The sequence below is a fragment of the Polyodon spathula genome, chromosome 6 (assembly GCF_017654505.1).
Source record: "Polyodon spathula isolate WHYD16114869_AA chromosome 6, ASM1765450v1, whole genome shotgun sequence".
Lineage (NCBI taxonomy): Eukaryota > Metazoa > Chordata > Actinopteri > Acipenseriformes > Polyodontidae > Polyodon > Polyodon spathula.
Window position 1 is genome coordinate 77095329 of NC_054539.1, and position 26946 is coordinate 77122274.

General features: G+C 39.4%; 2 protein-coding genes across 2 annotated transcripts in view; one reads left to right on the forward strand and one right to left on the reverse strand.

Moving 5' to 3' along the window:
* The window catches only part of LOC121317749 (histone-lysine N-methyltransferase SMYD3-like), a 72758-nt gene extending 64757 nt beyond the window's left edge, over positions 1-8001 (reverse strand). The window contains exon 1 of the mRNA XM_041253893.1: positions 7776-8001. Within this exon, the coding sequence (XP_041109827.1) occupies positions 7776-7939 (164 nt within the window). The 5' untranslated portion in view covers positions 7940-8001. The remainder of the gene's footprint in view (positions 1-7775) is intronic.
* Positions 8002-8433: 432 nt separating this feature from the next.
* Positions 8434-26404, forward strand: tfb2m (transcription factor B2, mitochondrial). The gene is made up of 9 exons (XM_041253825.1): positions 8434-8558; positions 14916-15354; positions 15697-15788; positions 18379-18532; positions 19088-19236; positions 19352-19441; positions 21171-21233; positions 22401-22549; positions 25164-26404. Exons 2-9 carry the CDS (start codon positions 14934-14936, stop codon positions 25351-25353), a joined length of 1308 nt encoding a protein of 435 aa, XP_041109759.1. The 5' UTR covers positions 8434-8558; positions 14916-14933; the 3' UTR covers positions 25354-26404.
* Positions 26405-26946: the final 542 nt, after the last annotated feature.

Consider the following 26946-nt stretch of genomic DNA (forward strand, 5'->3'; position numbering starts at 1 on the left):
ACTGACAGACTGGAAAATTGCAAACGTAATACCGATCCACAAAAAGGGAAACAAAACTGAACCAGGTAACTACAGACCAGTAAGCCTGACTTCTATTATATGCAAACTTATGGAAACTATAATAAGATCCAAAATGGAAAATTACCTATATGGTAACAGGGTCCTGGGAGACAGTCAACATTGTTTTAGGAAAGGGAGATCGTGCCTAACTTTGAGGATGCAACATCGATAATGGATAATTGCAAAGCATATGACATGGTTTATTTAGATTTCCAGAAAGCTTTTGACAAAGTCCCGCACAAAAGATTAATTCTCAAACTGAACGCAGTTGGGATTCAAGGAAACACATGTACATGGATTAGGGAGTGGTTAACATGTAGAAAACAGAAAGTACTGATTAGAGGAAAAACCTCAGAATGGAGTGTGGTAACCAGTGGTGTACCACAGGGATCAGTATTAGGTCCTCTGCTATTCCTAATCTACATTAATGATTTAGATTCTGGTATAGTAAGCAAACTTGTTAAATTTGCAGACGACACAAAAGTAGGAGGAGTGGCAAACACTGCTGCAGCAGCAAAGGTCATTCAAAATGATCTAGACAAGATTCAGAACTGGGCAGACACATGGCAAATGACATTTAATAGAGAAAAGTGTAAGGTACTGCACGCAGGAAATAAAAATGTACATTATAAATATTATATGGGAGATACTGAAATTGGAGAAGGAATCTATGAAAAAGACCTAGGGGTTTTTGTTGACTCAGAAATGTCTTCATCTAGACAATGTGGGGAAGCTATAAAAAAGGCTAACAAGATGCTCGGATACATTGTGAAAAGTGTTGAATTTAAATCAAGGGAAGTAATGTTAAAACTGTACAATGCACTAGTAAGACCTCATCTTGAATATTGTGTGCAGTTCTGGTCACCTCGCTATAAAAAAGATATTGCTGCTCTAGAAAGAGTGCAAAGAAGAGCGACCAGAATTATTCCGGGCTTAAAAGGCATGTCATATGCAGACAGGCTAAAGGAATTGAATCTGTTCAGTCTTGAACAAAGAAGACTACGTGGCGACCTAATTCAAGCATTCAAAATTCTAAAAGGTATTGACAGTGTCGACCCAAGGGACTTTTTCAGCCTGAAAAAACAAACAAGGACCAGGGGTCACAAATGGAGTTTAGAAAAAGGGGCATTCAGAACAGAAAATAGGAGACACTTTTTTACACAGAGAATTGTGAGGGTCTGGAATCAACTCCCCAGTAATGTTGTTGAAGCTGACACCCTGGGATCCTTCAAGAAGCTGCTTGATGAGATTTTGGGATCAATAAGCTACTGACAACCAAACGAGCAAGATGGGCCGAATGGCCTCCTCTCGTTTGTAAACTTTCTTATGTTCTTAATATGAAAATGAAACCCACATACATCATAGCCCAGCAGTGTGCAATATGAGAATCAAACCCACACACATCAACACACAACATAGCCCAGCAGTGTGCAATATGAGAGTCAAACCCACACACAACACAAATCATACCTCAGACCTACAGTGTGCAATATGAGAATCAAACCCATACAAATTATACCTCAGATCTACAGTGTGCAATATGAGAATCAAACCCATATAAATCAGTACTGTACATTCCAAAGCAAGCTGTTGCTGAAATCAAAACAAATTCAGTCTTTATATGATATTCCACTTTCACACATGAAAAATGTGTTCTGCTGCCAACATCCGTCACCAGCTGATGAGAGTGTGGTGTGAAAGTGTCCCAGCTGTGCTGCGTTTCAGAACCTATTGAGCAAAGTGAGACTTCTGGTATACAGGGCGATTAGCAAGCACGTTTAACAAATCAATGCAGCAGATCTCATGTGGTAAACATACTTTCTAATCACGCTGTACATTAACAAAGGAAGATATTTAATATATTAATGTTGAAGCCATGCAGTACTAAAGGAAAGTGCATTATTTTATTGAAATGCCCAATCATGGAGGTGAGAACTCACTGTGGCTGGTCTCCTCATGGCCTCTTCAAGCCTCTGATGAGTCAGGGTTACCATAACATGGGGAAGCAACCCAGTACCAAGTCTCTCTCCTACCCCCAGAAACACAAAGACCAATAGAGCTCTCCCTATGGGTCTTAATTCAGCTAGGCTCCTCAGTGTGTTTGGGATATTAAGAAGGGAGCTGCTGATCACATGGCGAGCCACAGGAGACCGTGAAAGAGTCTTGTTTTTGTAATTCTGATGGAGATTTAGAACACTTCATTCTGTGCAAGAGGATGTATGTGGAACAATAGTGCCACCCAGTGGTCAGGCACTGCATCTGCTGCACAGCCACCTGTCTGCAAGGACTGGTAATGTAATCTTTATAGCAGAAAGATAATTACTATAAGAATGAGCGCAAGAGATTATGTAGCATTATGTAACATGCCATTGACTTTTTTTTTTTTTTTTTTTTTTTTTACAGCTTGGTTGTTAAATATTTCCTTATTATACTTGAGCTTCTTATAAAAGAATATGTTACACTATTTATATTTGATATTGCTGTACTACAAACATCGATCTACTCCGTGTATATATTGGAATCACAGTCCTCCACATTGTCACAGACAGACAGCGGTGAAGGAGCTCTTTAGATATGGGATGGGATATTCATTTGCTTCCTAAAACAGGATTATTTTGAACATATTCGGCTGGTTTTACAGACCCTGACTATCACTGGCCCTACACCCCCCTCTTGCCCTCTCTGCTCTTCCTCTACTGGCCAACTAGTCATGCCTTCCCTCCACTTTCCATCCTCCTGTTCCACCACTCCTCTTCCCTAGCCCCTCTGTGGTGGAACCAACTACCAATCTACCAATCAATACCCTACTCGCCCTCTCCATCTTATACTGTATTTTTGTAACAATTTGCATTTACTGTAAATTACACAATTTAAATATTGCATTGCAACCTTGTATTGCTCTATAACAAACATACTAAACATGATATAAACATAATATACACATAATAAACCAGAATAAAGGGTTCGTACTGCTGCTCTACAGAGTTTGGTTGCAATTTTAAAACTAGTGGATTGTTTGGGGGAAAAAAAAAAAACGATAATATCTTCTCATGTGTACACTTTCTTTAAAGCAGTGTCAGACTACAGTTACATGTACAACTGACACCTCTTCGAGAATACGAAGTAAAACAGGCAATAAAAAATAAATGAAATAAAAGGTTTTGATTGTCAGTTCAATTTGAGCCTCAGCACCAGGAATAAAAATGGGAAATGAACAACTCACATTGAATCTCTCTTGCGGACGATTTCCTTCATTTCTGTTCATTAGGACCTGTCTCTGTCTATTGAAATGGTTATCAGCTTGGATTCCCCAAACAAGCTGTTAATATTTCCATTGCAGCAGCTCTACAGAGCAGCTGTGGGACCGAACAAGAAGCCACAGCAGTTGATGGGATTTGAAAAGCAGAAGCTAGAAGTCAGAGATGGAAACCATCAGTCAGCAATTGATTTGCTGTTTATTTTTCAGGGTCGCAGATTTATTTCTCAAAGCACACCTTTTTTATAGACAATGGATGACTCATTTTAAGATTTTGCAAGATATTCAAACAGCAAATAATGGATCAGCAAGGTATAGTCAGCCAACCGATCAATTCCCGGAGAAAAGTAATCAAGCGGACCCTTAGAGCCTGAAGACTCTGTAGTGGTGCGAGAGCTGGAGGAGTGCAGTTTATATCTATGGGAGTCTCTGTAGTGGTGCGAGAGCTGGAGGAGTGCAGTTTATATCTATGGGAGTCTCTGTAGTGTTGCGAGAGCTGGAGGAGTGCAGTTTATATCTATGGGAGTCTCTGTAGTGGTGCGAGAGCTGGAGGAGTGCAGTTTATATCTATGGGAGTCTCTGTAGTGGTGCGAGAGCTGGAGGAGTGCAGTTTATATCTATGGGAGTCTCTGTAGTGATGCGAGAGCTGGAGGAGTGCAGTTTATATCTATGGGAGTCTCTGTAGTGGTGCGAGAGCTGGAGGAGTGCAGTTTATATCTATGGGAGTCTCTGTAGTGGTGCGAGAGCTGGAGGAGTGCAGTTTATATCTATGGGAGTCTCTGTAGTGGTGCAAGAGCTGGAGGAGTGCAGTTTATATCTATGGGAGACTCTGTAGTGGTGTGAGAGCTGTTTATATATTTACAGTTTTTTCAGAATAAGGTTGATAATATCAATAATCAGCTACTCTCTCCTCCCTGTCCTGGCTATACTGTTGTGTCAAGTCCTGTTTCACTGGTGGCTAGGTTATCTCATTGTCTACTGTTGATGTTGCCTACGTTTCTAAACTTGTCAGTAAAACGAAACCCCACTACTGGTCTCATGGATCCTATCACCACAATTCTAGTGAAGGCCTGCTTTTCAGCCTGGGGTCCTTTTGTTAGCACATTAATCAATGTCTTCTTAGTATCTGGTTCTGTTCCACCAGTGTTAAAGATTGCTGTTATTACTCCAGTTTAAAAAAACCTGGTCTTGACCCTGACGTTCTAAATAACTACCGGCCTATTTCCAATCTAGCTTTTTTATCTAAGATCCTTGAGAGAGTAGTCTCGTCTCAACCCCAAAATTATCTGCTGACTAATGAGTTACTCGAACCTTTTTAATCCGGCTTCAGAGCTAGGCATAGCACTAAAACAACCTTGGTCAGAATAGCTAACGATTTGCTTCTCACTGCAGATTCAGGGACCCTTAATATCCGTTTCTATTAGACCTCAGTGCAGCCTTCGACACAGTCAATCATAATTTATTGATTGAACGCATGTGTAAGCAAATTAGCCATGTTTTATTATTACTATATTGCAGGAATTACACACTTGACAATAACCAGTAAAAACACTGCATAAAAGGCAAATATATGCAGTATTATCTGTAACCCCTGAACACGTGAATGCTAGTTTTTATGTACTGTATGATGTTGTAATCAGATACTACTGAATGTTAGTTTGTTATAATTATGTACAATAAGACAATGTAAGAACGCAAAAGCATTAGTCACACACGCTCCGGTAAACTTGACAACCATCTAGTCGCAGTGTGAGCCCAGACTGAATGAAGCAAAGCTCTGTAGGATTTTGACCAATCAGAAAGTTTTGATATGGATGCCTGACCTTCCACAGGTTGCCTGCTAGAGGGACTAGGGGTGGAACAAGGACTATTTAACCCCAGAAAATGTGAATGAAAAGTTGTTCTGAGCTCATTGCCTGGAGTCAGACCCAGGGATCCTTTGGATTCCTGTACTGAAGATTATTATTTTGTGTGCTTTTTACTATTAGAAACCAAACAAGACAAAGAGCTTTCCATTAAACACAAGTGTGCAATGCAGAGTTCCAGAATCCGGCATTCCCCCGAGTCGGAGACAGGGCGGTGTGATAATGAGCGGCAGCAGGGGATCCAGCGTGTGAGCTGAGTGAGCAGCCAGCGTTTCCTGAGTCTGAGACAGCACGTGTGGCGATGCGACTCGGCAGCAGGGGATCCAGCGTGTGAGCTGAGTGAGCAGCCAGCGTTTCCTGAGTCTGAGACAGCACGTGTGGCGATGCGACTCGGCAGCAGGGGATCCAGCGTGTGAGCTGAGTGAGCAGCCAGCGTTTCCCGAGTCTGAGACAGCACGTGTGGCGATGCGACTTGGCAGCAGGGGATCCAGCGTGTGAGCTGAGTGAGCAGCCAGTGTTTCCCCGAGTCTGAGACAGCATGTGTGGCGATGCAACTTGGCAGCAGGGGATCCAGAGTGGAAGCAGAGAGAGCAGCCAGCGTTTCCCGAGTCTGAGACAGCATGTGTGGTGATGCGACTCGGCAGCAGGGGATCCAGCGTGTGAGCTGAGTGAGCAGCCAGTGTTTCCCCGAGTCTGAGACAGCATGTGTGGTGATGCGACTCGGCAGCAGGGGATCCAGCGTGTGAGCTGAGTGAGCAGCCAGCGTTTCCCGAGTCTGAGACAGCATGTGTGGTGATGCGACTCGGCAGCAGGGGATCCAGAGTGGAAGCAGAGAGAGCAGCCAGCGATTCTTGAGTCTGAGACAGCATGTGTGGTGATGCGACTCGGCAGCAGGGGATCCAGAGTGGAAGCAGAGAGAGCAGCCAGCGATTCTTGAGTCGGAGATAGAGCAGGTGGCGACGCAACTCATCGGCAGCAGGTCTGGTGTGTCAGCAGTGAGGCAGCAATTCCTGCGCTGGAGACAGAGCGACGCCGACGCGGTTCTCATTAGCAATACAACACAATAAGCAGCAGATGCAGCATGTGCGCGGTGAGGGACTTCCACAGACGGAACAGCGGCGGGTCCTGAGTTGGAGACGGCGCATCGTTGATGCAGTGCTCATCAGCAACAACACGCAATAAAATAACTAAATACACCACATCAAACAACGATATCAAACTACAACATGAAAAGATTACCTGGCCTTACTGATGCTGTTCTCTGCTGGTTTAAGTCCTATCTGTCTGACAGACAACACTTTGTAACTTTTAAGAAATTCTGCCACCTGTGTTTTAACCCATACAGCATCTGGGGAACATATTACATCTGTGTTTTTCAAATTACATTGACTCCCAATACGATTCAGGGTTCACTTTACGATCATGCTCCTCACATACAAGTCGCTCCATGGCACTACTCTGGGATACCTGCTTCATGTTTACTCTCCTGTCCGCACTCTCTGGTTATCTCTGACCACCTATTAGCAAGCTACAGTCCATGGGAGACAGAGCCTACTGTAGAGCTGCTCCTTACCTCTGGAATGCACTACCCAGCTCCATAAGAGATTCAGAGACTGGTGAGATTTTTAAAACCCACCTCAAAACACATATTTTTAAATTAGCTTCCAAGTATCTGTGTTAATGCTGTCTCTTTCTTGAATGTATTTGTATTGTTTTTTTTTATTACCCCCCCCCCCCCCCCCCCCCCCCCCCCAAATTGTTGGTCATCAACATATTTGGATTGACACTGAAGATCTCATTTAATTACAATATTTTCACAGCCACAACTTCACTCATGAGGATGTGCAGTTCATGAGGCAATAACTTTTTTTTTTTTTTCCTGGCAGTGGCAGCCATGGTTGGTGAAGTGGAATAAAGTTATGGATATATAACAATCTGAAGAGCCCACAAAAAACGCTCCTCCAGCACACATTTAAAGAGAGAAAAGAAGATTGCTGTGCATATCTACAACAGAATCTACATTTACTTTGAAATGCACAACACTGAACACAGAGACCTAGGCCTACGGTATATCAATGCCCTCAAATTTTGCAAGCATGTTGCACTTCCCATGACATGCAACACTTGCAGCGGTGTTTAGAACCTTTATATCCAGGTCAAATGTAAAACATCTCAATAAACAAAAGCTTGTTTGAGACAACAGTAGTCCAAATAGTTCTCATTCTGTATGATAGTAATCTAGAGGATACAAATAAAATAATACATAATTACAAAAAATAATTTACACCAGTATTTATAGCTTTTTAAAATAGCTACCATTTTCCTCAGATTTCTTTCCAGATCCCAAGAAGTATTTAAGGATTTAGAGATTTATAGAAACACAGCGACATTCAAGCAGAACCTAGTTGAGGTGACATTAAACACACCCCCTATGAAATATCAAAGCATGTTACCATGGTATTGGAATTTAGAACAGCTTTCCAATGGGGGACCAAACAGGTATTGGGTCGTAGTATGTTTCATAAATCCTATTTGTTTCTGTTATAAATATAACACAAATTGCTGCAGTCATAATAAAACACGCATGGTAATACCTGGAAAAGCAGTTCTCGCAGACAGAGCCTCTCCCTTTTTTGGAAACGGTGCAGGCGAAGGGCTCAGCTTTGTAAAGCAGCTCTCCAGGCTTCATGCGCTGCAGGGCTCGTAGTCCATTCCCTTTACCTGGGCTGCAGAATCGCTCGAGTCTCCGCGCCATCATCTTCCACAAATGATTGGAGCGAGCAGGGAGAGTGGCCGGCTGTTCTCGCGAGTGCTCTGGAATAAACAGTATTATTGCCTTCCGAGGCCGACAAGGGATATCAGCCATATCACGTGATAAGGGTTTTTATTTGATTGAATTTGCAGTCGTTATAGCTGAGGTTGTTTTATTTATTTCTAACTGAATGCATATCCTTGTCTATTATTTGTATTTTACTAATTCTGTGTAATGTGAACATTGTATGTCTACGTCGAACACAAACCAGCTTTGTATTGTACCGATGTAGGAATGGTGCTTTTATTTTAAATATGCACATGCCTATATGGTATTTGAGACAATTATAAATCTTACTTTATTCACCTTTTAAAATCTGTATTATCAGTGTTGTTTACCATTAGAGATTAAAGAACATTCAGAATGTATAGACTTTCTAAATAAGTGAAAATAACTACAATTCCCAGACACTCATGTGGTCGCTTCAATGTGACGTAAATGTTGCGTATTTGTGAAAGGCACACAGCGAGGCTAGGGTCATGCTGGCTCAATGTCACCAAGCAAGCACTGAACTAGGAGTAAGGAAGCATGGACTGAAATAGGTGATTCTGTTGCATACGATAAGGTAAGGTACTTAATAAAATTAATGATACCAGATAAATGGTGCTTTTTTATTGTACAAAAATAGTACAGCAAGTAAATGTCAGAATTGTTCTGTAACACGGTAGTACTGTACAACGCCAGTGTATGCTATCATATAGTCCGGTTTAGTTGTACTTGATTGAGTTAAATGATTTATAATGTTTTAAACTCGTTTTTTTTTTTTTTTTTTTTTTTTTTTTTTTATGCATCCATATTGAGTATCAAATGAGTTTTTGCACATTCGCCCAGGACCGGCCTGTGGGTATGCTCTTCCGCTTGTAGAAGGCGAAACTTCCAGCTATTTGAAGTGTCGCCCCATATATATATATATATATATATATATATATATATATATATATATATATATATATATATATATATATATATATATATATATATATATATATATATTTTTAACAACGTATTCGCGCACCAATTTCTTATAAATAATTTCTTACATAACCGAATAGAAGTTTAATGTGTTTTTACATACAGTACTCGCAAACTTTAAACCCTAACCTACGGTACTCGCAAACTTTAAACCCTAACCTACGGTACTCGCAAACTTTAAACCCTAACCTACAGTACTCGCAAACTTTAAACCCTAACCTACAGTACTCGCAAACTTTAAACCCTAACCTACAGTACTCGCAAACTTTAAACCTTAAACCTAACCTATAGTACTCGCAAAGCACATTCATGATGCTCTGGGGCTGGTTTTTCAAAACTTTGGTCATTGGATTTCCGCATTTGATCTGGATAATATTGTGAAAGTGGGTTTTTCCAAACATCAAAATGCGATCGTGATTACTGTGATAACGATGAAATGTTGCAATTGGGTTTTTCAGAATTTAAAGAGCAGATCACGATTACATTGATCCAAAATACCAGGATTATTGTGATCCTACTGCAGAGATGGATTTAGCTTTTAAATGATCATAGAACAGCGATATTTTGTTTGAATTGTCATAGCAAACGCACACTATATGTCAAAATCGAGTGTCGTAATATAAGAAAGTTTACAAATGAGAGGAGGCCATTTGGCCCATCTTGCTCGTTTGGCTGCTAGTAGCTTATTGATCCCAGAATCTCATCAAACAGCTTCTTGAAGTCCCAGGGTGTCAGCTTAAACAACATTACTGGGGAGTAATCAGATCGCTGTGTAGTCTTCTTTGTTCAAGACTGAATAGATTCAATTCTTTTAGCCTGTCTACATATGGCATGCCTTTTAAACCCAGAATAATTCTGGTCGCTCTTCTTTGCACTCTTTCTAGAGCAACAGTATCCTTTTTGTAGTGAGGTGACCAGAACTGAACACAATATTCTAGATGAGGTCTTACTAATGCATTATAAAGTTTTAACATTACTTCCCTTGATTTAAATTCATCACTTTTAACCATATAGTTGAGCATTTTGTTGGCCTTTTTTATAGCTTCCCCACATTATCTAGATGAAGACATTTCTGAGTCAAAATAAACTCCTGGGTCTTTTTCATAGATTCCGTCTTCAATTTCATTATCTCCCATATGATATTTATAATGCACATTTTTATTGGCTGCATGCAGTACCTTACACTTTTCTCTATTAAATGTTATTTGCCATGTGTCTGCCCAGTTCTGAATGCTGTCTAGATTATTTTGAATGAACTTTGCTGGTGCAACAGTGTTTGCCACTCCTCCTACTTTTGTGTCATCCACAAATGTAAGTATTTTGCTTACTATACCAAAATCTAAGTCATTTAATGTAGATACCTGTGGTACACCTCTGGTTACCTTCCTCCATTTTGAGGTTTCTCCTCTAATCAGTAGTTTCTGTTTTCTACATGTTAACCACTCCCTAATCCATTTCCTTGAATCACTACTGCGTTCAGTTTGAGAATTAATCTTTTATGCTGGACTTTGTCAAAAGCTTTCTGGAAATCTAAATAAACCATGTCATATGGTTTGTAATTATCCACTGTCAATGTTAGTGCAGGTTAGTTAGACACAATCTCCCTTTCCTAAAACCATATATACAGTCTCCCAGGATACTGTTACTATGCAGATAACTTTCCATTTTGGATCCTATTATAGTTTCTGTAAGTTAACATATATAATAGAAGTCTGGCTTATTGGTCTGTAGTTACCTGGTTCAGTTTTGTCTCCTTTTGTGGATCGGTATTACATTTGTAATTCTCCAGTCTGTCGGTACAACCCCTGTGTCAAGAGGATGTTACATGGTCTTGGTTAGTGGTTTGTAAATAACTTCTTTCAATTATTTGAGTACTATTCAGAGGATCTCATCCAGTCCAGGGGATTTGTTTATTTTAAGAGCTCCTAATCCATTTAACACTTCTACCTCTGTTATGCTAAAGTTATTTACAACTGGATAGTAACAGGTCGACATGTGGGGCATGTTGTCTGTATCCTCCTTTGTAAAAACTTGTGAAAAGTAATGATTTTATATATTTGCTGTTTTTTTTCTCTTAGTCTATGATCTTGCCATTTGTATGTCTTAGACATTTTGGAATTGGTTTTAGCCCCCTTGGCGATGCTCATTTCTGTCTCGCATGATCTTTCTAACTTCCTTACTGACTTGTGTTTGCAGTTACAAGTACTATTTGTGTACTTTTTTCTTGGTCCCTTTTAAATGTTCTGTAAAGTGCCTTTTTTCGCTGAATATTTTTTAAAAATGTATCTTTTAAACTATGTTGGCAATTTTGTTTTAGATTTAGATTTGTCTACTGTTGGGATGTAACTGTTTTGCGCCTCTAGTGCTACATTTCAAGAAAACAGCCACCCTCTTTCTGTGGATGTTTTCTGTATTTTACTCTAATCTATTTCTGTTAGTCTCTGTTTGATTCCTTCATAGTTTGTCTTTGTAAAATTGTAAACCTTAGCTTTAGTCATTACTTTTTGGGTTTTAAAAAGCTCTTCAAATGAGACCATGTTGTGTTCTGAGTTTACCAATGGTTCTCTGACCTCTGTTTTAGTTATTCTGTCTTCATTATTTGAAAAGACTAAATCAAGACATGCCTCCCCTCTAGTCGGTGCCTTGACAAATTGTGTTAGGAAGCAGTCACTTATCATTTCCACCATTTCAATTTCATCTGTCGTGCTCCCCATCGGATTTTCCCATTTTATATGGGGGAAGTTGAACTCTGCCATTAATATGGCTTCTCCTTTGCTAATGTCATTGTATACAGATTATTTTGCTTGGTGCCTGAATTTGGCGGTCTATAGCTGAAGTAACTTACAAAAAAATGATGGTGAGTAAGTAGATTCAAGAAAATGCACAGAGTCCTTTTCTTCAATCAGTTGCCAGGTTTATTGAAATATGCAGGGAGTTTGGTCCCAGGTACAGGACAAACAGAATACTCAACATTACAACGTTTGCATGACATTAAATACCCTTCTGTATAGATGGTCCACCTCCCCTTTCTCTGACACTTAACCAATTGCAAAGGTAATTTAATTTATTGTGTGAGTGTTAATGTGTGTGTGTCTGTGTGTGTAGTCTAGTCTGACAACCTCTGAACTCAGTGCATTCTTCACACTCCTGGAGACAAAAGGTCCATACATCTGCCTTTTGTTATCTCCTTGTGACCCCCGTTGATGCCAGTGGGATTATCTCTTTTGATCTCTCTGAAGTCTTTAGAGCCTGTTCCCTTCTAGTCCACAGCATTGTTATCTCGTTAGCTTGCAGTCATTGTTGGGCAGTTTGTAGACGCATCGTCTCTATCAATGGTTAGCAGTACATGCAATTTGAACCAAACAGTCTGCTATCTGCAATATTAGTCTCTTTTCAGAAAAGAACACCAGTATAGCTCTGCCAGTCCACATGCGTAGCAAACTGCTAATGAATTCTCAATCCATGTTTTCCAACAATAGCATGCCCCTATTATTATGCACTTTAAATTTTTGTCCATTATTCTGACCCATATTGATTCTGTGTTATTTTTTCTTCCAGATTTAACACCTGGGCTTCAGGACTATTTTTGATGTATAGCGCTACCCCACCGCCTTTTTTGTCCTGCCTGTCTTTCCTGTACAATGTGTAATCACTAATATTATATTCATCTCCATCAGTCTTGGATAACCAAGCTTCTCTAACACCTATCACGTCATAGTTACTTCAAGTGCTAACATTTTGTTTCTGAGACTTCTAGCATTTAGATAAATACATTTTACCTTTGTTGCCCTTGTGGTCTCTCTTCTGTTGTTTTGTTGATTTCTCCCCCCTTCCTTTTCTAGTTTAAATGCTTCTGAACCTCCTTGAGGATCCTTTCTCCAAGTAGATTGGTTCCATTTTTACTTAAGTGCAGTCTGTCCCGCCTATATAGATAGTCCTTGTTGTAGAATGTGGTCCAATGTTCAAGGAAGGTGAAGCCTTCTTGTGCGCACCACGATTTCAGCCATGTGTTTTGATTATTTATTTCCAGCTGTCCATATGCTCCTTTGCAAGGTGCCAGCAGTATCCCAGAAAATACCACAGTTTTGGTATTTTCTTTTAATGACCTCCCTAGATCTCTGCATTTGTTTTGCAGGGATCTTGGTCTGTCTCTTCCAATGTTGTTTGTACCGATGCGGACGACTACTACATGGTCGTCTGCTGCTCGTTCTAGGAGCCTGTCCACGTTCTCAGTGATGTGTGACAAAGGATCCTGGAAGGCAGCACGTTGTTATAATAAGGGAGGGGCATTCTTAACACTGAACTTGCTGTGTTTCTCAATATGTCTGGCACTCACTGTTAATTTAAGTTCTGTATCCATGCAGCAAAAAGGAAAACATGTATTTAGTGGCATAGCTTTAATAGGTTTTTTTTTTTTTTAATGCATTTACATACGCCTTGTTAAAGCTTGTCGGAGATGCTGGACTCCCGATCGGCAATGAAGATGTCTAAAAACACACATGCTTTTTCAAAAGCTTTATTTGTATTCAATTTAGATTTAGTTATTTAATTTCTGCTAAGTAGACATAAATAAAATAACCATTATTTTGCATGGGTTATATGTGCACTGACATCAAAAGTGATTTTTGTTAAAAAATAAATTAAATAAATAAAATAAAACAACAAACAGTTGTGTATTACTTATTACCACAATCTTGTTTATTTTTTAAATTAGGCAATATCATAAATAATGGCCTCTTAAAAAAATAAAATAATAATAATAAAATAAAATGCTGTGGTTTTTAATAGCATGTTTTAGATTCTTACATATTGCTTTGGAAGGGGGGGGTGCTTTGCTAATTTAAGTGTACGTGTTGAATGACTTGCAGTAGGAGAGTAGTGCAGTATTCAGTTATGCAACACTGCACTGTTCTACTGTAGACATTCCTTTGAGTTTTCTAGCTCTGCTTGGATTTTGGTGGCGAGCTTTAGTTTCTTGCATTGTCCATGTAATTAAGGTTAACACGTTTGCAGAATTAAAAACTGGGATTTTTCTTGTTTTTCTTCTATTCGCTGACACCAATAAAATACAGCATATAAAATAACACAATGGTTCAAAATTAACATTGGTGTATTTATTACACAACTTATTATTTTCTTTTATATTGTCTCCTCATAAAATGTTAAATGTGCAAAAAGCTAGCTTTTAAAAAGAGATTTGCTATTAATATTACGATTTAAACGTGATAAACACATAATCAGAATAATTAAAATTCATGTGATTTGTTTATTTTTGAATGGTGTTAACACAGCTCAATACATTGGCTTATTCTGCTAGTATTATCTTGACGAGCACACCGATGCAGTTTTATACTTAAAAATAAAAAAGGTTGATACATAACGGCAGTGAATGTTTTTCTGGTACACGGTACCGGGCCATACCAGCTTGCTTTTCACCTCTTAGGCTACTTCAAAAAACTGGATTTCATATTCAGGATTATTTGTTACTAAGTAAATGATCCAGCAGTGACAGTTTCTGAAAAGCCAGATCTAAATAATCCCGATAAAAGTAGTCTCGATCACAAAATATGGGATACAAAATCCGGATCACTGTTGTCCAGATTCAAAGTTTTGAAAAACGTTCCCCTGGGTATGTTTTCAGAAAAAGGACAACACCAAGTTAAGAGAAGCTGGCTCCCCTCTCGCTTGTTTCTGGCATGTTGTTGTGTTGTGTCTTTCCTGACTCTTTCCCTCACCCAGCCCCTCAGTGCTGGCCTTGTGGGATGAGTATTTACACTCTGAGGCACTGCTCAGTTTAGCAAATTTGTCTAGTTTTGAGTTGAATAATTTCTTATTTTATGGCCTAAAGATAGCAGAAATGTGATGTTTTAAATAGCATGTGCAAGCCTGTAAATACAGGTTCTACCCCATCTTCAGATATGACGTTACTGGAGATCTTTTCTCTTTTCAGATTTGAAAGCCAGGCATCATGTCTGCCAACAGTTCCAGACTCCTGATCTCTGCAGTAAGGACTGTCCGCTGTCAGTCCTGTGGAGCCCAGCCTCTGAGACTCGCACCCTTGGCCAGAGCCTATTCCATCGACAGCCCCACCCTGATCGGGGGCTCACAGAAATCGCAGGCTATTCAGAAACTGGAGAAGCTTTCAAACAGCCACAGCTTAACCCATAGGAACCTATCAGCAGTGGCTAGTTCATTAAAGGGGCAATACAGACCGTTGTCAAGGTTTGACTTCCTGGATGTCGGGGAGGTAGAAGAGAACATTAAGAAAGCCCTAACCTGCCGCGGCCTTCGGCGGTTCATTGTCAATCCAGACATTGCCAGTCTGATTGCTGATCACCTGGACAGTGACCTGTCAGAAAACAGGGCTGTAATATTTGAATGTAACCCTGGTATGTGCCTACTCTGTTAACACATCCAGTTTATTGCTGCTAGCTGGAGTCATTCTGTGAGAGTTTCTGATTGTTTTGGACATGTCAATGTAAATTTCAGTTATGAAATACTCTTTCTTGGTCACCAGAAATAATAACCTGAAGGATTCAATTGGGTGTCATTTCTGAGCATTTACACAAAGTCTTTTATTATTTTGGTGAAAACAAAACTGAGCGACAAACAGTTTGAGAATGCTTTGAGGCCTTGAAGTATGTTAGTTGTGTTTGGTTCAAATTAAAATGAACTTGTGTTTTTCAACAGAATGGGTGCAGTGTGGTTAATGTTTTTGTTTCCATTCTCAGGTCCTGGAGTTCTCACACGAACACTGCTTAATGCCGGTGCCCAGCGAGTGGTAGCACTTGAAAGTGAGAAGACCTTTCTGCCAGACCTGCAGGTACTGATTCACCAGCACGCTCTTCACTCATTCTAAAGAGGGTTTAATGGTTCTTTTTATGTGGTCTAAAACCTGAAAAGTAGCCTAAAAAATACAAATAAACATGATTTATGATATTAAAAATGAGATGTACACAATGCACTGGTTTAGTTCATACTCAGTGGAGTGGGTTTAGTTTATCCTCAATGGAGTGGGTTTAGTTTCTCAGTGAAGGTTTAGTTTATCCTCAGTGGAGTAGGTTTAGTTTATCCTCAGTGGAGTGGGTTTAGTTTATCCTCAGTGGAGTGGGTTTAGTTTATCCTCAGTGGAGTGGGTTTAGTTTATCCTCAGTGGAGTGGGCTTAGTTTATCCTCAGTGGAGTGGGTTTAGTTTATCCTCAGTGGAGTGGGTTTAGTTTATCCTCAGTGGAGTGGGTTTAGTTTATCCTCAGTGGAGTGGGTTTAGTTTATCCTCAGTGAAGGTTTAGTTTATCCTCAGTGGAGTGGGTTCAGTTTATCCTCAGTGGAGTGGGTTTAGTTTATCCTCAGTGGAGTGTTTATCCTCAGTGAAGGTTTAGTTTATCCTCAGTGGAGTGGGTTTAGTTTATCCTCAGTGGAGTGGGTTTAGTTTATCCTCAGTGGAGTGGGTTTAGTTTATCCTCAGTGAAGGTTTAGTTCATCCTCAGTGAAGGTTTAGTGTATCCTCAGTGGAGTGGGTTTAGCTTATCCTCAGTGGAGTGGGTTTAGTTTATCCTCAGTGAAGGTTTAGTTTATCCTCAGTGGAGTGGGTTTAGTTTATCCTCAGTGGAGTGGGTTTAGCTTATCCTCAGTGGAGTGGGTTTAGTTTATCCTCAGTGAAGGTTTAGTTTGTCCTCAGTGAAGGTTTAGTGTATCCTCAGTGGAGTGGGTTTAGCTTATCCTCAGTGAAGGTTTAGTTTATCCTCAGTGGAGTGGGTTCAGTTTATCCTCAGTGGAGTGGGTTCAGTTTATCCACAGTGGAGTTTAGTTTATCCTCAGTGAAGGTTTAGTTCATCCTCAGTGAAGGTTTAGTGTATCCTCAGTGGAGTGGGTTTAGTTTATCCTCAGTGGAGTGGGTTTAGTTTATCCTCAGTGAAGGTTTAGTTCATCCTCAGTGAAGGTTTAGTGTATCCTCAGTGGAGTGGGTTTAGCTTATCCTCAGTGGAGTGGGTTTAGCTTATCCTCAGTGGAGTGGGTTTAGTTTATCCTCAGTGGAGGTTTAGTTCATCCTCAGTGAAGGTTTAGTGTATCCTCAGTGGAGTGGGTTTAGCTTATCCTCAGTGGAGTGGGTTTAGCTTATCCTCAGTGGAGTGGGTTTAGTGTATCCTCAGTGGAGTGGGTTTAGTTTATCCTCAGTGGAGTGGGTTTAGTTTATCCTCAGTGGAGTGGGTTTAGTTTATCCTCAGTGGAGTGGGTTTAGTTTGTCCTCAGTGAAGGTTTAGTTTGTCCTCAGTGAAGGTTTAGTTTATCCTCAGTGAAGGTTTAGTTCATCCTCAGTGAAGGTTTAGTGTATCCTCAGTGGAGTGGGTTTAGTTTATCCTCAGTGAAGGTTTAGTTTATCCTCAGTGGAGTAGGTTTAGTTTATCCTCAGTGGAGTGGGTTTAGTTTATCCTCAGTGGAGTGGGTTTAGTTTATCCTCAGTGGAGTGGGTTTAGTGTATCCTCAGTGGAGTGGGTTTAGTTTATCCTCAGTGGAGTGGGTTTAGTTTATCCTCAGTGGAGTGGGTTTAGTTTATCCTCAGTGGAGTGGGTTTAGTTTATCCTCAGTGGAGTGGGTTTAGTTTATCCTCAGTGGAGTGGGTTTAGTTTGTCCTCAGTGAAGGTTTAGTTTATCCTCAGTGAAGGTTTAGTTTATCCTCAGTGAAGGTTTAGTTCATCCTCAGTGAAGGTTTAGTGTATCCTCAGTGGAGTGGGTTTAGTTTATCCTCAGTGGAGTGGGTTTAGTTTATCCTCAGTGAAGGTTTAGTTTATCCTCAGTGGAGTGGGTTTAGTTTATCCTCAGTGGAGTGGGTTCAGTTTATCCACAGTGGAGTGGGTTTAGTTTGTCCTCAGTGAAGGTTTAGTTCATCCTCAGTGAAGGTTTAGTGTATCCTCAGTGGAGTGGGTTTAGTTTATCCTCAGTGAAGGTTTAGTGTATCCTCAGTGGAGTGGGTTTAGTTTATCCTCCAGTGAAGGTTTAGTTTAATCTCATTGAAGGTTTTGTTTATCAGCGATATTTAACACAGAACACAATTAAACTTCCAGTTGAATAAAATATTATTATTATTATTAGTATTATTATTATTATTATTATTATTATTAATAATAATGTGTTTATTTATCTATGTATTTATTTATTTATTAGCAGACACCCTTATCCAGGGCAACTTACAGTTGTTGCAGAATATCATGTTACAAAATATCACATTAAAGAGTATCACATTACAGATAAGAGCAGTTGTAAAGTACATAAAATCGGTAGCAAAAAAGATCAAATTCAAAGAAGTCTGGGCCATTATTGCAGCACTGTTCTGTCCTGGCCAGTTGTTATTTCATTGAATTCCCTACAATGGCTCTCTTACAAAGCTTCCTAACGCTATGCTGTTGTGTGCACAGGCATTAGAGAGCAGTCTGGATGGCCGGTTGGAAGTTGTGCACTGTGATTTCTTCAAGCTTGATCCAATTGGTAAAGGACCCATGAAGCCACCTGCCATGTTCACAGAGAAACTCTTCAATGACCTGGGAATAACAGAGGTTCCTTGGACTGCAGGTATTGGTGGTGTATCCTCCCCACAGATCTTGTGCCCTTAGGTTTAAACTGAGATAAATACTGGAATCCTGTATTATGGAATCTACAGCCATAACCTTTACAAAGGCAGCATCCTCATAGAATTGTCACTGTGGGGGGATGACCGCCATCACAAAGAGGTCCATCTTCTGTTTCAGGTAGGGGTACAACTAATGATCTAGTTTGGGTACATTTTTGTACAACTACAATTAGATGCAAATTTCCAGGGAACTTTATGAAAGTAAGTAGATCGTGCTCTTTTTGTTTACTGTGCTGCCCTTTGCATGAGTGCACAAAATGTTGCTTTCTGACAGGTTTGCTGTGGTGGGTTTTGTGTTCGTCATCTTTTTTTAAATCTGTACTGAACATGACATCCAAGTGTAAACGCACTTTCAATCCGAGTCAAGGACCATACTTTTATTTATCTCTGTGGATTCATATAGATTTGTTGCAGTAAATCAACTATTTTGCTGTATGTCTTGCTCTTTTGAAACAAAAGATTTTTTTAAATGTATTTTGTCCTATCTTTTTTATTAGATGTTCCTGTGAAAGTCATTGGGATTTTCTCCCAGAGGAACGAGAGGAACATGCTCTGGAAGCTCATCTATGCTCTCTATGAGCGCCTCTCCGTGTTCCGGTACGGCAGGGTAGAGCTCATCATGTTCATCAGTGAAAAAGAATACACGGTAGGGTGACAGCTAGGAATTGGTGATCTGACTGCTGTTGGCAGTACAGGCTGGGGGACTAATCATATTTTACATTCAAAATGTTCATTGAATATTTATTTGTCATTAATTCTAGAAACTGACTGCCAATCCGGGGGATTTGAGGCAGTACCAGGCTCTAGGTGTACTCTGGCAGATGGCTTGTGACATACAGCTTCTACATAAGGTCAGTACTGTACAGATTCAAGATGGCAACATTATCCTATTGTCCAGCAGTCCTTGGGCAAGCACTACAAAGTTATTTTTCCACCTATAGGACTGTACTAAACTGCATGCAACCAGTTTACTGGTGTGGCAGGACAAACTATACACAGTAGAAACAGAAGTATGTGCTTAAACTTTATACATACCTAGGTAGGTCACGGAATACCGTGGTATAGACTGCCACGGGTTTGAAACCGCAACCATTTTTCTATACCATGGTTACTGAGTTCACGGTTTACTGTAGTATGCAAAAGTAGTTCACGTGTTCCTGCCTCTACCAGCTCCTAATTCCTGCTTGTTAGTTTTGAACTCCAAAAAAAAAAAAAAAAAAAAAAGTTTTAAACTGCGTGGTGTTCAGCATGGGACGCAACATGTAGCTGACAAGTTCAGAATTGCACCTAACTAACAAAATAGGTTGAACAGTGGCAGTTCCATGAACATTATCTTCACATTTCATTTTTTTGCCATTTAAGGTAAAGCTGATGAGTTAATTAAATGTATTAATAAAGTATCACCTGTACAGAATTGATTATGACTCTTTATTTAACATTATTTGTAGCACTATCGTGTTTCTCAACTGCAATTCTGCACAAAATACTGAGATATAAAATACATTTTTCCTACAAAATAAACGTTTTGTAGATAAAATGTAACTACAGTAAGCGCACTTAAACAGCTTCACACAGCTTAATGTTAAGTAACAAAACTTATTTTTTTTAATTCATAGTTGACAACTGTTTCTTTAAATAGCCATTTAAAAAATATATTTAAAAAATAACATTCTACCGTGGTATGATGATAACCACGGTTTGTTTTTTGACGGTTGTCATACCGTCAAAATGTAATGGCGCGACATCCCTAGTAGCAACAGTAAAACATTTTTGTCCTAGCGACTACGTTGGTCCTTGTTTCAGGTTAGGAGTGTGTGTGTTTGAGCTAATATACCTATCGATAATATTGTTGTATTTACTAGAAAACACACCTGTTTAGACAGCATCTGTAAACCTCACAACTCTCGACTGTAACTGACTATATGGCACCCAATTGTACCAGTACTTGCATCAGCTTGTACTTGTACTGAACTGCTCCACACCTCGCCATATTCTACTACTGCGCTTAATTATAACCACTTCCTGTATCTTGTATTTGATTTTACTCTTATAGGTACCAGTATTCACGTTTTTTGTAATTGTTCTTATTTCAAATCATTCTCATGCATTTATCATACTTACTACATGCTCTTTCTGGACTTTACTCGTATAAGCAGTTATTTATAATATAAAATAACTGCTCTGTCGAACCCACTCTTACATGTAATTATTTACTGTATTCTCTATTTTGTGCTGTTATTTGAATGTGATATTCTGAAATGTGATACTTTGCACTGTGATATTTTGTAACAGTGGTAAGTCCCTGGATAAGGGTGTCTAAGAAATAAATAATAACTGTAGAATAGCTACTATATGTGTAACGCCCCAGTTAAGCTGCCTACTGGGTGTTTTACGCATTGAAAATATATATGAATTGTGCATTTTGGTTAAAAGACCATAGTTTGGTCTTGAATTTCAGCTCAGACACTCCCTTGCTGTGCAAATGCTCATCTCTTGAACTGCTGCACAGTCCTGTTACACAGCAGATTAAGGCATCTCCTACAGTCTGAAATGTTGCATTCATTGCATTTCTGTTCCTAGGAACCATGGTCTTCATTTGTAACAACATCCAAGCATGGGGGTCCTGCAATTCCACGAAGCATGGTAAGTGTGGGACGTTATGTCATTGGTACTGGAGGCTGGTGTGTGTATACTGGCAAGTCTGTCATTTCTACTGGAGTCTGTGTTCTGTGTGTATACTGGTAAGTATGTCATTACTACTGGAGTCATGTGTGTGTGTTTATTTATTTATACTGGCAAGTCTGTCATTGCTACTGGAATCTGTGTGTGAGAGTATACTGGTAAGTGGGTCATTGCTACTGGAGTCTGGTGTGTGTATACTGGTAAGTATGTCATTACTACTGGAGTCTGTGTTCTGTGTGTATACTGGTCTGTGTGTGTGTATACTGGTATATATGTTCTGACAGTGCTACTGGAGTCTGTGTTCTGTGTGTATACTGGTATGTTATGTCATTGCTACTGGAGTCTGTTGGGTGTGTATACTGGTATGTTATGTCATTGCTACTGCATTCTGTGTGTGTATGTGTTTATACTGTGTATATGTTATGTCATTGCTACTGGAGTCGTGTGTGTGTGTTTATACTTTGTATATGTTATGTCTTTGCTACTGGAGTATGTGCGTATGTCTGTGTGTGTGTTTATGTTGTGTATATGTTATGGCATTGCTGCTGGAGTCTGGGTGTGTATACTGGTATGTTATGGCATTGCTACTGGAGTCTGTATGTACTGGTGTATATGTTATGTTATTGCTACTGGAATCTGTTGGATGTGTGTGTGTGTATACTGGTATATATGTTCTGGCAGTGCTACTAGAGTCTGTGTTCGGTGTGTATACTCGTATGTTACAGCATTGCTACTGGAGTCTGTTGGGTGTGTGTATACTGGTGTATATGTTTTAAAACAATTTCATTTCGGGCATGAAAAGTTTTCAGTTTGACAGTAAAAAACAAAAATTACCAAAGACGAAAGTGTTTATTATGTGACAAATCAAGCGACCAAATTCTGTGACCACCTCCAGATTTTTATTTGGACATTTGTGGATTGAATTGGATCTTCTACATTAAGACCGGGATAAGTTACACGACATTGATGTATTAAATGAGCCGCACATGGATGCAGTATCTTCTGATATTGCATTCCTCCACACACAGTTTAATGCAGCCTGGAAAAGGACACCTTTACTGACATGATGCATCATGATGTTGCTGTGTGAATGTTTTCATTTCTTTTGCTTTTCTTTCTCTTGAGCAGTTCACAAATGATCATCTGTGTCTGGTCAGGATGACCCCACGTAGAGATCTTTTTACAGGCACCTTGACCACCTCCAATTCAGCAACACTTGTGATGATGATTAAACAGTGCCTGGCCAAACGTAAAGCTAAACTGGTTGACAGACTAAAGTGAGTGTGTCACACACCTTAACTTATGAGGATAAATATGATCTGATGTGTCAATCATGCTTTTCATGTTGCTATCGGGGTAGGTGACAAAGGCATGGGTACCACAACATACATAGTCCAGCATACAAAAGAAAACATGCTGGACTTTGCCTCAGAGGTTCAGTAGCTTTATAATTAGCTTCTGATTTTCGGTGTTTTCTCTTCTACTCTCGTTTTAAAAAGTCAATTGATCCCTGTTAAGCCTTTCGTGTATCTCAGTCACACCTGAGAAGTGTGTTAAAATTATTTATTTACAGGGTTTTCCTATGAAACAGTAAATGGGTTTTTAAATCATAAGTCTTCCCGCAGTGCAAAAACGACGGCTTGGCAGCAGCACGTTTCGGAGGACGCGTGCTCCAGCCTCCGTTCCTCGAGTCGGGGGGGGGTGCGAGCGGTGAGTCAAGGGTACAAATAGTAATTGGGCACACTAAATTGTGGAGAAAACTGGGCTAAAAAATTGAAGACAACTACATTTAAAATAAATAAATAAATAAATAAATAAATAAATGAAGACTGATTTTAAACTAAAAGGTTAGAAGTTGGTGGGTTTTTTTTTTCTTTCATAAATAATTACTGTGATTCCGACCTATGGTGTAGATTTCAACAAAGATATTTTATTCAATCCAGTCGAACAGTTGGGTATTATATTTTCTTAAGCACAGGTCATAACAGAATGAAAGCTCGAGTATGCATTGTTATACCATTTCTTAACCAATCGGAAAAAGACATTCCCCTTGAATGACCTTTCTTAACCAACCAGAAAAGACAATGACATACTGATGCAAGTTTGACAAGCCTCTTATGAACCAATAATAGTATTGATCATGCTGAGCCTGACTCACAAGACAATAAAACTGTAGTTCAAACGGGAGGAAGAGCTTTGAAGTTTAAACTGTGAGAAAGAGGTGCCATTTCCCTTAATACACAGGAAAGAATGGAATCCCCTTTTCAAGTTGTCATAAAATGTTGGGTACACTAAAAACGTCTGCTTACTTCACTAATATTAAACCCAGATTGTCTTTTGCTGACTCAATCTAAAATAAAACGGTTCATCTTTTAACCCTATAGTTTCTAAAGTGCATGGTTCTCCAACAAAGGCTTGGCCAAAAAGCCAATTTAGTTGTTTCATGTAAATTAAATCAGTTGTACTGTTAACCACCCAGCTGTATTTTGGCAATTTCCATTTTAAAAATACTTTTTGCAGATTTTTCATTCTTGGCCCTCAAATAAGCAGTTTGGACAGTTTTCAAAACAATTTTTGCTATATTTTTTAAATACATCCTTTTTTATTGTGATTTATAATAAACAAAAATACAGTATTTCAGTAGAACTTAAATAACAAAATAACGTGTTTTCAATTGTAGCATTATAATACAGATCACAACATAACATCTTTTTTTTCCAATGGCAGCATTATATAAGTGTAAATAACATTATTTTCAAATGGCAGCATTATAATGACATTATAATACTTGTGCAGGCATATCACTTTTTAGAGAAATTGTGCGTGATAGATTTCAAAGCAAACCCTCATCAATGATAATGTATTTATCTAGCACATTTACATCAGAAAACTTGTGTCAAATTCTCAATCGCATCATTTGCAGTATCTTTTCCAGTTTCAGTCACAGATGTATAGCGCAGTGATATGAATTATTATATGTGACGTTTAGGTACAATAAATAAATAGGGTGTTTTGACCAGTACCAAACCTGACAAGGTTTCCTTACAACCTGTAACACCAACAAATAAATAAAGAAATTTCCTCGTTTTATTCTCTGTAGATGTGCAGGCATCCTCTTTTCACTCTCAGCTGTGTGTATACAGATGACCCGGTCTGTCAAGCACATTTCGTAAGGACTGAATACAGTTTTACAATAGTTTTTTTTTTTTTTTTTTTTTTGAAGCACATTAAAAAGACCTGTTAAACTTTGCAGATGCACATTTAAGCGCCTACACGCTATTCTCACGGGAGTGACATTCGACGTGGAACTCGCAAGTTGAGCAGCTGGGTGGTTAACACAGTTCTCGGTTGTAATTTGAGATACAGGAATGGCTCAGCTCTTTTATAATTCAAATTCCTTTGATGGGCGAACGTACTGTACATGTAGATGTAGGATTTAATTGATGTGTTTTCATTGTACTGTATTAAGCATGGCCCAGCTAATAGCCTTCATTTGCTTTGTTTTCATTGCTTTCAGGTGGCATACTGTAAGGTCACATGTTTTGCATGAATTAAAAACATAAGAACAGACCCTTCAATGAAATTTCAATTGTGTAGAATTAAATTGTTTTACCCGTGCTGCTGTTTTTCAGTGCAGGGACGATTATGCAAGGTATGGTCGAATAACCAAGCTGACAAGTCATTTAGAATAGGAGATTTGATTGTTGGAATTGACAACTTAATGCCATGTTGTTCACCCTTTGCCTGTGTCCTGCAAAACAAAATATATTGTTACTGAACACAAAGAATACCCTGAGTGAATGGCCCCAGTGGGTTTGTGTCGGTGTTAAAAGCACACACCATGCTGTTCCTCTTGCTCTGACACGTTTCTGTTGTGTTTCATGTGTGTAGCTCCTGGAGTCCTGGCAGTGGACCGAAGCTGCTGAAACAGCTGGAGCTGCCAGAGGACATTTTCACAGGCCACATCTATCCAGAGGAATATAAACATCTCTTCCAGGCCATGGAGCATTCAGAGGAATTTCTCCAGAGCTGGTTGTATGAAGAGATCCTGGAAAATACTCAGAACACTGGCTTTCAGTAGAGAGTATTTTGTCTGAGCACACAGCAAGTACAATGAGGGGCTGATTCTGTTACCCTGAACCTGCTGGGATAAATTGCATTACAGAGAATCACCCCTGGTTTGCATCAGCTAACCTGCTTTCATTACCCCTAAAGACAAGTGGCTGATTTAGTTCAGATGGATTATGTAGTGCTGGAAAACACTTTGCAAGTCCAGCTGTGGCTTATCCCGGTATACGTTAAGTCAGCCGCTTGGCACGGCCTTTTGCAGTGTATTGGTACTTCAAGGGATAATGAGCAATTCCTTTCTAATTTTTTTGCTAATTGGTGCAAAACCTTTGCTAGTAGTAACAAAGAAAGGGAGTTTGCAGGGCCAGGTGTAACATTAACGCTATGAGGTACTTCTAGCTGAATCGTTATGACAATAGGAAATATTACTGGAAGCCTTGGTTACTTATAGTCTAAAATTACTGGATCCTTGTTCTTGTCATAACTCCCTGTTGTAAATCCAGAGACAATTCTGATGTATTTTTCATATTGGTAATCAATCTCCTTTTCATATTCACCTCCCTGTGTAGACTCCAGTTCATAGCTCTAGATAAGAGCAGATTAGTTAGTTTGGATTGAATTATCAGTCTTAGTGCTGTTAACTTCAATTACGTACAAGTGGTGGGTGCTGTGCAGAAGATGCACGGTTTCAGATGTTGGTTTTGTTAACCTTGGTACACTTTGGGCTGGCTTTTAATTCTCTAAATGGCAGCTATGTTTAGATCCGCCTCAGTTTCAGATAATTAAACTGTCCCTCTTCCTTGCTATAGCATGAAGTTTATTTCAAAGTGTCTGCAAGCATCAAATAATTATATATCCAAACCAGCTTTCAGAAAAAGTTTAAATAAATGAATACATGTGGACTACATCTAGAAAACCGTCTCATTATGTCTTATTTTTATGTGAAATGATATTCTGTGCAAAATCCATAACACTGCTGTATTTACATATTATGTATGTTGAAACAGTGCATATTTTATGTATGGACAGAGAAAATGAACTCCTATTAAAAAAAAAAAGAAAAAACTTTTTTGTAAACAAATTTTGTCTTTTTGGTAAATCACTTTGCTACACTAATACAACTCAGAGGTCTGCAGGAGACACCGCTAGGGACGTTCTGCAGCAACATGTTAACACTTAGTCCAATTGGATACCGCTGTTCATAATACGCCATTTCCAACCCACCATTATTATAGTTGCTACTACCTTAGTGTCAGGTTCAGTTTACCCTTTAACAATGTCAGTATTACAAGTAAACTCGGACACTATTTAAGTTGAGATGGAGGTGTCAGATTTGACGACTTGAGCCCGGTAGTTAGCCAAGCAGGTGTCTCCGTGCCACAGCCGAAGCACACCCTTTCCCCGATACGCTCCTGGAACCCCGGTTGGGCTTGATCTTAAATTCCAAATCGGTCACCCTCCATGAGGACTAGGGCATAGAGCTGAGTGGAGTTACGGGACTGTGGTATCCAGAATACCATTCGGCCCATCTTGCTCATTTGGCTGTTAGTAGCTTACTGATCGCAGAATCTCATCAAGCAGCTTCAACAACATTATTGGGGTGCTG

Excerpts from the sequence above, each read along its gene's own strand:
- tfb2m (XM_041253825.1), top strand. The coding sequence starts at position 14,934 with ATGTCTGCCAACAGTTCCAGACTCCTGATCTCTGCAGTAAGGACTGTC. Across the intron at positions 19,442-21,170 it reads ACATACAGCTTCTACATAAG|GAACCATGGTCTTCATTTGT; the intron begins GTCAGTACTGTA and ends TTCTGTTCCTAG. Across the intron at positions 21,234-22,400 it reads CTGCAATTCCACGAAGCATG|TTCACAAATGATCATCTGTG; the intron begins GTAAGTGTGGGA and ends TCTCTTGAGCAG.